The sequence below is a fragment of the Prinia subflava genome, chromosome 1, assembly GCF_021018805.1.
Source record: "Prinia subflava isolate CZ2003 ecotype Zambia chromosome 1, Cam_Psub_1.2, whole genome shotgun sequence".
NCBI lineage: Eukaryota > Metazoa > Chordata > Aves > Passeriformes > Cisticolidae > Prinia > Prinia subflava.
This window is the reverse complement of record NC_086247.1, coordinates 75,511,570-75,526,623: the sequence shown is the minus strand read 5'-3', so window position 1 is coordinate 75,526,623 and position 15,054 is coordinate 75,511,570. Positions and strand designations below refer to the sequence as shown.

Sequence of the window (15,054 nt, the reverse complement as noted above, 5' to 3'; positions counted from 1 at the left end):
GGAATATCCCAGCTGAAGAATATAGAGGCTCTGAAGGAGGAAAATCAATTAATTTTCTGAAAAAACACTAAAATAGTTGTCTTTGCAAGAGAAAAATAATTCTAAAGGAATTGCTTCCAACAGCTGGACAGATCTGTTTAAAGTTCTGTAAATGGAACTTTATGGACTTGTTGCTTAGTAAGGAGTTTCCTTACTTTTCTGAACAGAAAAATCTCTTTTGTGTTTGTAAAGTTGCAAAAGGGAACCTGACCTGAAAAATCCCAGTCCTTGGACCATCTTGGTAAAAGGACAACAGCACGTACTAAATAAATAGCATTATAGTCTTTGCTAAACAGAAAGCAAGTTAATAATACCATTTACATGGCACTGAAACACTCCATTTTCATGCAAAGAGACATTTAAAAAATCTCAGTGACTAAGTCATGAATTTGGACTAATGGCACGTGACTGTCAGATCATGCTTTGAATGACCTCAAAGTGCAGTAGTAGCCGGTGTTCTCCTCAGGGAGCTGGGCAGGAGTAGTACAGGTCAGAGGAAGGGTTTCCTGTGAGAGCTGACCTACCAGTCTGCTCAGCAGAGTCTGCCAAGAGGAGCCCAACAATGCCATGCCCCAATTTAGCTGGAGTATATTTTGTTTGTCTTAGCAGGACATTCAGCAAAAAGTGACAACGTTTAATAGTGTCTGCTGTATAGAGGAACTTGTGTACTGGAATCACCTTCAAAAAAGGCTGGAATTAACCAGTTTGTGTTTGGTCAGCTGACCAAAGACAACAGAGCTCCTTATTAAGACTTCATAAGATGACTGATGTATTATACCTGAATAGAAGAGATGAACACATGCCCTCTAAAATAAAATCTTGTTAGTAATGCGTCATTTTTTTCATTTAAGCAAACTGTTGGACAAGATGAATTCCCCTATCTCTTTGCAGAACACTTCAGTGTATTTTATAAGAATAAGTTTGCTTTCATTTTCAGAAAACTTTGTTCTCGTCTAGTAATAGAAGCAAAAATTAATTTACGGGATTGATATTGTTTAGCAGGACACCAGTGGTAAAATGTTCCTGTGTCAATTGAAGAGAAGAAAATATAATTATGGCTTTAGTTTAACACTATGGAAGGAGTATATAGAGTCAGGGATGAAAGGTTGCTTATCTGTCAAATGGCCCCACCAGTCTGCTATGCAGTCCATTGAGAAAGGCACATCCAGCCTCATCAAATGTTGATGATTTAAAAATATTTCTTGTGTAGTAATATTACAAAAAAAAATCATCTTGGTCAGGAAATGAAAGAGGGAAAGCTGTGAAATAAGATATTTGTTCAGCTTTTTATTCCACCCATTCCCTTGGAGCAGCAAATTGGCCTGGTCCACTGTTAATAAAAAACACTAAATTAAAGTGTCAGATGGAGATAGATGAGGCCAGGAAGAAAACACTATAAGAGTTTGAGAAGCAATGTTAGACAGTATTAACACAATTAATTTAGTTCTTATAAGGAGATTTTTGGATTGGAAAATGTTAGCTACTCTTTAGAGCTGATAACTGCATTCGCCAACTTCAATTTAAAAACAAGATCTGTCTCTATATCTTAGAGATTCCAAGGCCAAAGCCTCAACATTGAAGGGATGATCAAATGTGATCAGTTTAAGGATGTTAGTGACAATACTACATACTCATTACTACCAAAAGTTAGTGAGCCTAAATTGTCCAGCCCCTCTTGATTAGCAATGGGAAAGAGGGAGGCATATGAAAATCTACAAGCCAAAGAGATTTCTGTTAGGAAAGCTTTGTAATATTTGGAGCAAAAAGATTAAAATTCTCCCTGGAGTATGTTTGTAGATACTTCCTGGTTTTGCTTTTTCTTTTGTGTAAGTCTTTGATGCTAGGATGATTTTATGTGGTATCCCAGTGATTCATTTAAATTGCAGGTCTTGTTGACTTGGTCATGGCCACATGACACGAATACAATTATTTTAGTATACTTAACGACTGCACAGGATCCAAAAGTGGCACAGGATAGAGCCCGGTTCTACATAGTCACCTTTAAAATTAGCCACATAGGTCATTAGGATGCTGTGCTGTGGGTTTAGTAGTGCTGGCCACTCTGTCTTTCCACATAGTGCACATAACATTCACGAATGTGTTGCATTGTGTGTCTGTAAGGCTAATCAATAGTGCATTGTGTTCCACCACAGTTCAATAGAAGCTTTTAGAGGTTTTGCCATTGGTACTTTAATATACTTAACTGTGAAATTTCCTTTTAGCACTATTTTATATTTTGGAAGGAGAAAGGGGTGTTTATTTTCATTTTCAGTATATGTCCTCCTGAAATTTTTATGTAAAAAAAATTACACAAACCTTTTTATTCTAGATACTATTTTAAATCGCTTATCTCTGTACCTTAATAATTTAGAAGAAAAATTCCAAAACCTACTTTTTTGTGTAGGTCTTCAGGTATAAAATGTTTGCTTCAGAGAAAAACTGAATCATTATAATCACTCCTTTCTGCACTATGGTGACTTCTTACAGCAGAAACCTGTGAAAGCTCTGAAAAGGTAGAGCTGCTTGATTGGGGTTTGTTAACAGTTTACATGCTGGGTTTAATTTGATTAAGTTTCATGATGAACTCCTGGTTGCCTGTTTGTCCTTTGACATCCAGATCCCTTTCAGTTGCACCATTCTGTAAGTTCTATATATTACCTTTTTAAAAACCACCAAGTATCCAAACTACCAAATAGTCATATTACCTGTATTTTGATCTACATATCTTTGGGAATGTGACTTTTGGTTCTTCCACCTTGACTACTACATTCTAAGTAATGCTGAAAATTACAGAGTGCACAGGCTTCAAATGTGTGTGGTTACAGCTGGGCAATCAGGCAGGTTTATAAGGTCTGTAATTACTAACTCTGTGTTTATGTGGGTGCTGTCCTTCCGATCCTCCACATCACGGTGTTCTCTTGTCACTGCTGCGGTTCTGAGTAGCGTGTCTGTATCATGAAGATACAGAGAAAACTGTGTACACATAATTTTAAAAAATCCATCACATCACGAAGAGATCTTTAAAGCAGTAACATGAGATCTGCTGACCTTTCTGAGAGAAATGTGATGGGGCTTTGCTTGAACAGATGTCTAGCTACGAGACGGCAGCATGACACCATCAGTCATTTTTAGCGAGTGTAATGCCACTGACTCTTCTGGCCAGGGTTTGTGACTGTGATCAGTGGAAGCATCTGGGTGATAGAGTGTTTTGGGTAGATTTTTTTTTACAATTACTAGGCAACAGTTTATATATTTGCTCAGTTATAAATCATAGAAATGATGCAATAGGCAGTCAGAAGGATGTGAGTAATTTATTTTTTCTGAACACTCTCAACCTTATAGTTTTAGAATGGAAGTGTAGCTTTGTATATCAAACTAAGGATAAGTGATGGGAGCATAAAATATTATTCTTTCTAGATGATCCACAAAAGCCTTTGAAAGTATTCAGAGTTGGCTGTTTATCTCCAAAGGAGCACCTAGACAGCATTCCCCAAAGCTGTTTTCGCAGGGAGTATAGGGTTCACATTTAAGTAATGTATTAAGGTACTGTGAGTACCTTAATTATCTCCTCTAATATTATGCTGAAATAGATTTATATTCTTGGTTGACTTATGTCATAGTCAGGCACTCCATATTTGTCATCTACCTCACTTCACGTGCCTTCTTCTTCCCTTTTTATCTTTAAATGCGACCATTGGAAAATTCATTTCTCTAGAGTATGCATCGTGTGCCTGTTTCCTTGTGATCTAATGCAGGCTTAATAGTTATCTCTGTTTTTACAGGGCCATGGCATAACCTCTCTGTCTTTGTGTACATACATTATATGTTGTACATACGACTAAATAATAGACCTCCTTTCTTTCTCACTGCCCCTTCACCAGGATCTGTTGTTTCCCCTTTGTTCAAACCCTGTTGATTGTGGGTAACACTGTTATTTAAGTTGGCTCAGGGTAAAAAGACAGAAAGACAGACACCACCAAGGCTGGTAGTTGTTGGGAGGTGTGAACAGAAGAGGCAGCTTATGCATCTGGTGGTCACACGATCTGATCGTCCAGATGTGCTGATCTGGATGATCAGCAGGATGACTTTCTTATACCTCTAATTGTCCAAGATCAGAATAAGGCTTCAAAATAGTCCCTGGTGTTCCTTGTAAAATAGGAAATTGTAGCTGTTGTAGAACTGATAAATGTGTGTTACAATTTCTTGTGGCCTAGAAGTAACTGCGAGTAGTCTTTTGTGGAGCTCAGTAGTGGAATTGCAAAGTTTTGAAGCAAAATTCACCTGTACCCTTTACTCCTCTTTCTTGTCGTCTTGGCCATGCACCACATGTGGACCACAGGGCCAAAGCATATAGCAGTTAATTTTATCTGCACTGCAGCTCATGCTTTCAACAACTTGGCCAAAGAAAGCATCACTATCACCAAGCAAGGCAACTGCAGACAGCTTTCCCTGCAAATGTGCACTTTTTCTTCATAATTTACATTTTTTTAAATGTTTACTAGTTATTCCATTGTGCCTTGTTATAGCTCCTTCTCTTTAATCTATATTGTCTTTATATTAGTGGTTTGCATATATGAAAAAAGTTTGCATTTTTATTGTACTTTATGCTTTTGTCTTTCCATCCTCTGTTTTTGCTATTAGCTTAAAATTATTAAAGTATCTACCTGTTGCCCTAAGTATTTCAAAGCTCTAATTTGATAGCAAGCTTCAGACCTTTTCATTTTTGCTTTGTGCTCTCTCAAAGTTCTACTTTGATTGTCAACAATTTTAAATAAAGGGTAGGAGTAAAAGTCTGTGAAAGGATTTTGCTGTTCTGACCACTGTCTCGATAGTAGTTTTCAATACTGGAATAAATGGGGCAGCTCTTAAAATACTTATTGTTAAAGTAGATGTAGAATGGTTTACAGAAGCTGGAAGCAGTGTTTCTCTAGGGGGAGTAGCCTATCCATAAAAATTGCAGTTCCCATAGGCCAAAACCCTTGTATGATACTTTTCTGAAGCTGCTAATAACCAGAGATGATGGCAATTGAAGTCTCTGCTGTGGGTGGGATGCAGATACAAAGTCCTGTGTAACACTGCTCATCTCTCCAGCTGGCTTCCTGCAGTGATCTCTGTGAGTTATGCTATGGTTTTATTTGCATCCTCTGTCATGGGCAGATGTCTGCGTTCAGTGCCTTGCATGGCTGGGAAATTGCGAAAGTCACGCAATCCAAGACACAGGGCTTGTATCCTATGCCTCTCAGGCGTGCTGTTTTAAATAATTCATTTTGGTTTTCCTCAAAGGGGAGAAAACCCCCGCACCCTGACTATTTTGTAGTGGAAGAGGAAATCACACCACTGCATCAACATAAATACTAGAATGCAGCCAGGAATAGGGCACCAGTTTGGGGGTTTGGACTTTACTGCACCTCACCCCGTGGCTGAAGCCGCTGTTCCGTGCCGGTCGCGGTGTCGCTGTGTCCCCGCCGGGCAGTGGGGCTGTGTCCCCGCCGTGTCCCCCAGCCTCTCCCGCCCTGGCTGTGCCACCACCTCGTGGCGAACGAGGACAGCCGGGAGGCAGGGAAGGGTCTCCGCGGAGAATTTCTGACCGAAATTGTGCCTTTCTACAAAAACGAGGCTACAGAGACCGTGTGTAGCTGACAGGGAGTTTGATGTGACCGTCTGTGCACCGAGCCGTGTAGAGTCATTTTTTCACAATGTAGATTTTTATTTGTGTTGTCACTCAATCTACCTGTGACAAAGCCTTTACTATTAAGGCAGTGATGGATTAGACGTGTAATGGGTTATACGTCTCAGTGAAAAGACCAGAGTTGCTCATGGCTGGCTTGGATTCGCTGTGATCAAAGCTGTGTGTACTTAGCAGTGCTTTATGCAAAAAGTAACTCAATAAACCTGGTGGAGCATTTACTTCAGATTCTCAGTGTTTGCACAGTGGCTCATCCTTTTTTGTACCAGTTTGACTTGACATTGACTTGCCTGTGTATGTTTTTATTATTATTTGTTGTTTCATAAAACAGCTTTGTTGCAGATGCTCTGTTCACTCCACAAAGGTATATGATGTGACCATTTAAGCTCAATATTGGATAAACTGATCAGCCCCAAATGTGATAGACACATGTCCTATCCCATGGTTTTACGAAAATTATTTTATACAGTGTTGGGGTTTTTTTGGGTGGGGAGGAAGTGTTAATAAACATACTGGACAGTCATAAGATAAGCTTTAGAAACAGTCCTTTCAATATCATAGAAAAACTAAAATTCAGTAGGAAAATCAATGTAAACAGCAAGACTTCAAGAGAAATTTCTTTTTTTTTCTAGGTTGGGTAGCAATTTCATCATCATCGTTTGCAGAACAAGATAAAAAATAGAATAGAAAAAGCACGAGGGCTATATGCATAAAATGAAATGTGTTAATATGTGTGGCCATCTTGTGGCAATGAGAAGTACTGTGGTATAGTTTTAAAGAAAAAATAATATTGAAAAACAAGTTTGAAGTCAGTTGCTTGATTTAGATGACATCTGTGCCTTGAACTCAATGTCTTCATATGACCAGAATGAATAAGCAGTAATTTTTGTATGGACTGAAAACTGTTACTACTGAACAGATTTCTTTTTTTTGTTGTTTTTTTTTTGGTTTTTTTTAGTTAAAAAGATCAAATTAGTTCAATATAAAATATGAAGAAACAAGCACAGGTGTCTCTAGCATAGCAACAGCCATTGCATTGCCAGAAGCTAAGGCTTTACATGATGTTTTCAACCAGTTTCAACTTCCATATGAGCCGTAAACAAAGTCGGATATTTTTGTTTGTTTTACTCAGCTGGAAAGTCACCGATTCCAGTCAAGACTACAGACCCAGAATAAATCAGTGCATTTCAGAAACACTGATGAATTTATTTGTATTTCTTCAAGAAATGTCCCACTTTAAGGAACAAAACCCTGGCAAGGTAAGCACTTCCCAGTAAGATTAACAGTTCTAAATGATTTCATTAAAAGGTGAGATAGATTAAAAAAAAAAACAAAAACCAACAAGTCAACAAGTGAAAAAAACCCCAGAGAAAATATACATTCTGACACATTCAGTCATGAGTTTCAGGTAAGGTGGGTTTTTTTTTCTGTGAAGAATATGGGTAAGTAGTCAGTGAGAAAAGCTGTTCACAGTAGAGCTTATAGCAATACAGTCCCCTTGCAGCTGTTGGAACTTCACTATGTTATTCCATGGACTTTTTAAAGGAAATTTAAAACACCACAATTTAATAAAACTTTAAAGGCAAAGAAGTAAATAGGCATGTTCATAAACATAAACATGGGTTTTATTCTTAAATAACTGTAGTTTTTAGGAATAGCTGCATGAAGAGTTAGCCTCATACTTTATTGTGGCAATTTTTCTTCTATACACTAATATTTGGTGATTTTCCCCTTTTTTACGGAAAGACTGAGCTGGAGAACCCAGTTCATGAAGAGGCAAGCAAGAGTAAGGCTTTTTTTTCCTCCAAGTTGGAAGAATATCATCTAGAATAGAACTAGAATAGTTCTAGTCAAAAGTGATGCGGGTGGTTTTTTCCAAAAAGAAGTATAAATAATGTAAATGTATATTATGATAATAATAGATTACATTTTTGTAATGCTAAATTGCTTTTGTATTGCTAAATACTAGTTAAAAGGAGACTACAAGGCTTTGTCTCCTCTTTTAACATTGCTTAATTTTGCCAGAAAAACTTTCCTGAAAACATGCCATTCAGAATTAGCAAATTGAAAATATGTAGTACCACATTCAAATATTAGCAGTTTAGACTGAAAATACAGATGAGCAACTGGATGAAAAAAGTGAAAACTAGAGGAGAATGAAAATTATCTAGAAAAAATGAACAAATCATATAAAGAGCAGTTATATGTTTGGACAATAAAGTTATATTTAAAAGAAGTAAGTTATAGTGAAGTAAGGAAATATGGTACCAGTAATGTGGTAACATGATAGTAACTGTATGTTAAGAGACATCTAATACTAGTTTAGAAAAGATAATTTTGATAGCATGTTTTCCCTTCTTTTCCCTGACCTCATTCTCTAAGCTATGTCATTATTTTACTGCTATAATTAGAAGCAAATTAGGCAGTAATGCTGTGTGCAAAATTTATTTGAATGAACCATTTTATTGCAATTCAGCTCCAAAAGCAAATGGATCCATTCTGCAGATTTCAACAGGTCAGTTGAGCACTGTGCAGGTGTGAGAGATGCACTGTAACGTCTCAGTCACCACAAAGGCCAAACATCAAATTTTATACTGAAAATTCGGCTCAGTCTTGTCATTAACAGGGGTGCTAGAGCAGCCAACAAGTATCAAGAGATTGCTTGCCAGCAATATGAGAGAAAACAGTTTCACAAAGTAACGCAACAGGGGAGAGAGCTGTAGCTGGAGGAAGGATGTTTTGCTTTTGTAAGCATGCAGCAAGCATGCATTATAATATTGCAATTAGTGAGTTGGGTTTTTTCCTGCATATAAATTGTCCAGTTGATTTTCACGAAATGAGGGTATAATTTCTAGTAATTCTAGCAATAAACATGAGCTTGTTAAAGCTTTACAGTAAATGAGTTAAAATAGCATGTTTTTTATGGTAGAAGAGGATATGCATCCTAACTATCCAAAATGGACTGTTTGATGCTTATTTTCACCAGAAGTGTTAAAAGTAATTCCCAGTTTTGAAAAACAAACTTCAGTTTTGCACTGCATTCTAGATTTCATTAGCATGCAACATCTTTGTTTTGCAAAATGATCTGATCATTTATGTGAAAGTGTTAATGGTGAATTTTAATGTCTTTGTCAGTTTTGCCTACTAGTCTGCAGCATATGTACATTTTTCACTGTCTTGGGAAGTTACATTCCTGGAGTTGTCCTCTCCTATGTGTTGTGTAAGTATGGTCTCTTTTCCAGTCACGATTTGTGTATGTGTGTACTGTTCATTATTTGGTCTCTGTGTAGGGACTATTTATTTTTTATTTACATACCTGTTTACACACTCCTGCAAGTTTGCAGAAGACACCAATCTCTGTGGTGCAGGTGCCACACCTGAAGGATGGGACGCCATCCAGAGGGACCTGGACAAGCTCGAGAAGTGGGTGCATGGAAATCTCATGAGGTTTAACAAGTCCAAGGGCAAGGTGCTACTCCTGGGTCAGGGTAAACCCTGGTCTCAGCACAGGCTGGGGATGAACAGACCCAGAGCAGCCCTGTCCAGAAGGGCTTGGGGGTGCTGGAATGGCTGGACATGACCCAGCACTCAGAGCCCAGAGAGCCAAACGTGTCCTGGACTGCATCCAAAGCAGAGAGGGCAGCAGGGAGTGGATTCTACCCCTCTGCTCTGATGGGACCCCACCTGGAGTCCTGGGGGTCCCCAGTGCAGGAGTGACATGGACCTGTGGAGTCCAAAGGAGGGACGACATGGAGATTATCAGAGGGCCCTAGCACCTCTCCTATGAAGACAGGCTGAGTTTGCTGGGGATCTTCAGCCTGGAGAAGAGAACACTCTGGGGAGAGGCCTTTCAGTTCCTAAAGGGGGCTTATAAGAAAGCTGAGGACAAACATCTGAGCAGCACTTGTTGCAATAGCACAAGAGGTAATGGTTTTAAACTGAAGAAGGGTCAATTTAGGTTAGATATAAGAAAGAAATTTTTTACAATTTTTTATCATATGGAAGTCAGCTTTACAAGTTTTTTCAGTGTGTTGATTCTGGCACAATGTTGCATAGTCATGTTTGTCAAGCTGAGATATCAAAATCAGGCTAAGTCAAGGTAATAATAAATATTATAATGACCAGAAATTGTATCTTACCGATAGTAAAAAAGATGTTGATATGAATCGATATATCAATTGATATGAATATAATGGTATTTTTCTGTGATGAGTGGAAATGGCTCCTGAAAACTGGATTTTACCTTAGAAGTGTCTGGCATGAGCATTTCACACTGCATTTTTATGTAAAACTAGATGTATTATGCAAAATTAGTAGTTATCTGATGCAAAGGCATTGTTTAAGCTTTATCGAGAAACTTCTTGTATAGCAATATTTTAATACAATTTTTTTCTCTGTCTTCATTTTTATCGCAGTATTGTGTGCCTTTTTATGTCCCTTCCTTAAGTGCAATGAATTTGGACAGAAACTGTGCAGCAAAATGAAGGCTGTTCTGATGAAACTAGATTTTGGAATAGTGGACTATATCAACCAGAAGAAAAAAGAGAGATCTGGTGAGTAGTTAATTATAGTCCCATATATTATTATATAATATCTTTATATTTCTGTATGCAGAGCATTTTATTCACCTTGCAGAAAGTTTGGTTTGTCCTGAGAAACCAACTGTAGAGATGTTTCTTGCTTTGCACCTGGCTACTGTTGTATGTGACAATGTATGTCAAATGTCTGGGTATGATAATAAAGAAATTATTACTTCATGGAAAGAAACACAGCAAGCTCTTTGTATGTGATTAGATGTGCTGCTTGTAAGTTTTCAGGAAAAAACTACCTGCTGTAAGCTTGCAAGGCTTATCTCTTTAGACGAGGCAAATTTGCCCAGCACAGAAACTCACTCAAGAGTCTCAAAATAAGTACATAACAAAATTTTCAGTAAGAGACTGAACTCTGTTCCACCTTGGTTTTGCTCCCTCCAGCAAAAAGAATTTGTTTTCTTTTCCAAATACTCCAAAAGCATATAAGGATTGCCACAGGATAGAAGCTACAAATTAATCCAATTTTCTATGTGGAAAGAGGAGACATAAATTTAAAACAAAATTTCACCTATCTCAGCCAAAATCTTTCTAATACTGGAAACTTTTAGATTTTAAACAATAAAGCTATTTCAAGGAAAATCTGCATATGAACAGCATTTGTTTTTTGTGTGTGTTCCAGTTTTGGTAACTAAACCTTTGTAGTAATAGTCACACTACTTGCAGGTAGCCTACCCTCTTTAATTAGTGCTACATCAGTAGACTTAATATCTGCTTTAAAACATGTATTTCTTGTAACCATTATACAATTCATTACACAATGTGCTGTTCCTAGACCCAAAGAGAACCACCATTTGTCTTTTCCCTTCTCTTAGATGTAATGTGATAGTAACTGGAAATATGGAATAATGCATTGGATATTTTCTTCTATGCATTATTCTACTTGTTCAGTGTTTAAGTGAAACTGGCAGATAAAAAGATCAGACTGTAATTTAATAAACTTCATAAGCCAGCACTGGGAAAATGGTTGAGGTTAGATGTGTTCTTTCCTGCATCTCATCCTCCAGTTTAATTTAAACCAGACAAGTTCTCTATCTTGCTTTGCCCCTTGGGTTCACCATGGGCTCACAAACCTTGTGTTGGCACAGGAGAGGAAAGAGCAAGTTGCAGGAGAAAGCAACCAAGAACACTATGACTGTGGTTTTCATTTTATATTGGTTTAAAAGATTCTCAGACAGAGGAGGCAAAATTTGTATTTCTGCTTATCTGTAAAGAGCAACATTCTACCAGAGGATGCTTTGTGTGCATATTTGCATATGATTGTGAATGCAGGGTAGCTCGGTGTTGGTAGAAGGGGTTTATGAATGAAGATTACATGCAATTATCAAGAAAACTGCATTTTACCAGCAGTGTAGTCTAAAAGAGAGATACTTATTGCCAGGACAGTTGACATTCTAATGAGAAACAGATGATCCTGAAGGAAGTACGATGCAGGTAAATAAAATTACTGGAATGCATTCCGAATAACATTCTTTCTCCCACTTTGGTTGCTGTATTTTGATAAGCAGCCAGTCTCTCAGTCAGCTTTGTTTCCCTGGTAGCATAGCACATAAACGATGCACTGTGTCAGCAGGTGGAAGGTTATTGTGCTAGACAAGCTGTGAGACAGAGAACACAGACTGTACCTGGAAATACATTGTCATGAGTAGGATAAAAAATGTATCTTTTTTCTTTCAGAAACAACAAAAACAAAACCCACAGAAGATGACAGTGAATTAGACATATCAGCTCTCTGTCCTAAGGTGATTTTTTTTCAGTCAGCCCTGTCTTGCTTTTAAAATCTATATACATAATGGGAGGCTATCTAGATTGCTGTCTCTGTTCTTCTGTGGAAGACTTTAACCTCCCCAGGAGGCTGTGTTCCTGAACTAAGCAGGATGCTTTAGAAGTGATTCAGAGTCTCCACCCTTAACGTTAAACTAATTAACCCACTGCATTTGTGACTTCTGGCCTTCAAGGTAATGGTTTCATTGGCCTTCTGAGCTAAGAACGTGTTTATTTTATATTGGCTGTAGAATGATTACATTAATATTTAAAAGCAAAGGTGGTTACTTTTATTTCCAACAGTGAAATTGCAGTTGATTTTTATCAAATTAAAATAAAAAAGGGAAACATTAATAGAAAACCAGTGTAATTTGTTGGATATTTTTGTAATCACTTGTCTAATAATTTTAAATGATGGTGCAAATAGGTATATTAAGTATAAAATCTTTCTAGATATGTATGAGAACACTTACATTTCTCATTTGTCTTGTAGCATTCTAAATGACTGTATGGCAGAGGTTTTCCTGTTATAACCAGAAGATATTTTAAAAATCATCTTAATAGGAATTATTACGCAGTATTTGATCAGTAGTGTATAAAGCCTGACTTTGAAGTGATTGCTTTGGAGGTGGTTTTGTGCTGGGGGAAAAAAATTCCTATGGGATAAAAATTTGCAGCTGACTTAAGTAAATGTTGTTCAATAAAGTGGTAAAAGATAATGACTTTTTGTTCAGCTAATTTTTGATTGGGCTGGTTTACAGATATTGGGCTGTTTTTCTGGCCCAAGTTTACTAATTTTATTACATTATGTGTATTTTGTATTTGCAGGCATTACAGTAGGATTGCTTTCAGAATGAATAACTGGAATTTTCTATGCTTCTTTAGTATAATACAGCCTTTAGTTATTACAGAGGGATGCTTCACTTTTAAGCATTGTGTAGTATTTTCATGTTTCTTCAATTAAGGCTTAAATAGGAGGTGATTTATATTGCTATGACATACAAGAGGAGTTTTTTCAGTCTCTAAGAACTGGCTTTCCGTACTGTGATTTTTTTTTTTAATAATACTATTTATGTGGCTCTTTTCTGTGTAGGTTAGTCCTGCAGTTGTTGCCAAAGAGCTGTCAGTGTCTGACACAGATGTCTCAGAAGTCTCCTGGACCGATAATGGGACCTTTAACTTATCTGAGGGGTATTCTCCCCAGACAGACACATCTGACGGTATGTAACAGCTTCATCTGTATCAGCAGTGGGTTCCAGACATGCAAGTTACCTCAAAATGATTTGACAGTTTGAGGACAGAAGGTTTCGGGGTTGTTACTTTTCTCTCTGAAATGAATTTAAGGTTAATCTTAGTGTTTTGTATGGTTTTGGATGCATCTTGTGTAAGAACTGTCCTCATCTTAAAAATATTAAAGTACGTCAACAAGTGTCTAAATAAATAAGTAATGCTGGGTAAAACCAACACATTCAGTAAGTGCCAGATGTAGCACTCTCTTCTACCAAACCTTTTAAGCAAGTAAACCTTTTAAAATTACTACCAGTGATTTTGTGAGTAAGCTAAGCAAATAAAAGCTGAGAAAGAAACAGTCAATACATTGACTTCTTAAACAGCCAATTAAAGTATTATTAGGTTTTACTACTAGAAATAAAGACAGCCAGCAATGAGCCTGTGAAGACAGACTAGGAAAAGATTCTCAAGCACTTGGCTTCATCTTGACCAGAAAAAAGTTCTTACTTTTTACAAACCAAGTTTCAGTAGACACTTTGCTGGAATAAAGATTAAGGAAGAGTTGTTTGGTGTAATCTCACCTGAGGATCTGTTGCTTTGCTCATCTTGCATTTCTCCTAGGAAAAATTCCTTGTGAATGACAAGCAGGATGATACTACAGGCCAATTTAATACAGTCTGTTATTTTCCTAATATTTCAAGCTGTAAATAGACAGGACTGTATGATTAGAGAACCATAAGTTGTAAAAAACAATTGTCATTCATCTCATCTGTCTTCCTATCCAAACCAGGTTCAAAGCTCTTCATTAAAGCTTTATGAAGTTTCTCAGGGCTGTGACCACTTGAATTCTGAACACCTCTAGTAGTAGAGATTCAGCAACTTCCCTGGAAAGCCTTTTTCAATATTTGCTTACCCTCATGATGAAAAGGTTTATTTCTCATAGTGAGTCAAAATTTCCTGTGTTCCAGTTTGTGTCAGTTTACTCTGATCTTTTCACTGTGCACTTGCTAGAAGAGTCAGGCCCATTTTCTCTCTACCTTCCCATTCAGTGGTTAAACTGATTCCCTCTTTGCCACCTTCTCTTGGGGCTGAATGAGGCCCATACTCTCAGCATCTACATACATCTTGCTCTTTAGCCCCCTAAATAATCATGCTGGCCCTCCAGAGGATTCAGTCCTCTATGCCATTGTCTGTCTAGAACTGGAGAGGTCAAAATTGGGCAATGTACTTCAGTGTGTACTCTCAGTTGATGAACAGAGGAGGAAAATCCCTTCCACTGACTTTCTGCCTTCAGTTTAGCTACTACAGCTCAGTGTGTGGTTGGCCTTCCTTGCTGCAAGGACATACCACTATCTTGCTGCCCTCAGATCTTTTTCTAGAAAGCTGCTTTCTGTCTTGGTTGCTCCCAGCCTGTCCTGCTGCACAGGTTATTCCATCCACGATGCAAGACTTCACATGTGCTTTTGTTGAATGTCATGATGTTCCTTTTCAGCCTGTTCCTTTCTCCAGCCTGTTGAGGTCCCTCTGAAGGCATCCTGACTTCCAGAATGTCAAATACACCTGCCCCACAGCAATTTCCTTCTGCCCATGAACTTGCAGAGTGCACTCCAGCCTGTCATCTAAGTCATTAACAAAAACCTTGAACAGCGCTGGTTTCAGTCCCTGTGACCAACACCAATAACCAGCCTCCAGCTGCACCTTGTGTCGCTCATGAAGCCTTTGACCCCTGCAGTCCGGCCACTTTTC

General features: G+C 37.9%; 1 protein-coding gene across 3 annotated transcripts in view; it reads left to right on the top strand.

Annotated features, from left to right (window-relative positions):
• RETREG1 (reticulophagy regulator 1) overlaps positions 1–15,054 on the top strand; it is a 64,904-nt gene that overhangs the window by 44,490 nt on the left and 5,360 nt on the right. For all 3 annotated transcript variants that reach the window (XM_063400322.1, XM_063400332.1, XM_063400341.1), the window contains 5 exons: positions 6,858–6,984; positions 8,861–8,945; positions 10,141–10,278; positions 11,992–12,056; positions 13,172–13,298. In XM_063400322.1, coding sequence (XP_063256392.1) covers positions 6,858–6,984; positions 8,861–8,945; positions 10,141–10,278; positions 11,992–12,056; positions 13,172–13,298 — 542 coding nt within the window. The remainder of the gene's footprint in view (positions 1–6,857; positions 6,985–8,860; positions 8,946–10,140; positions 10,279–11,991; positions 12,057–13,171; positions 13,299–15,054) is intronic.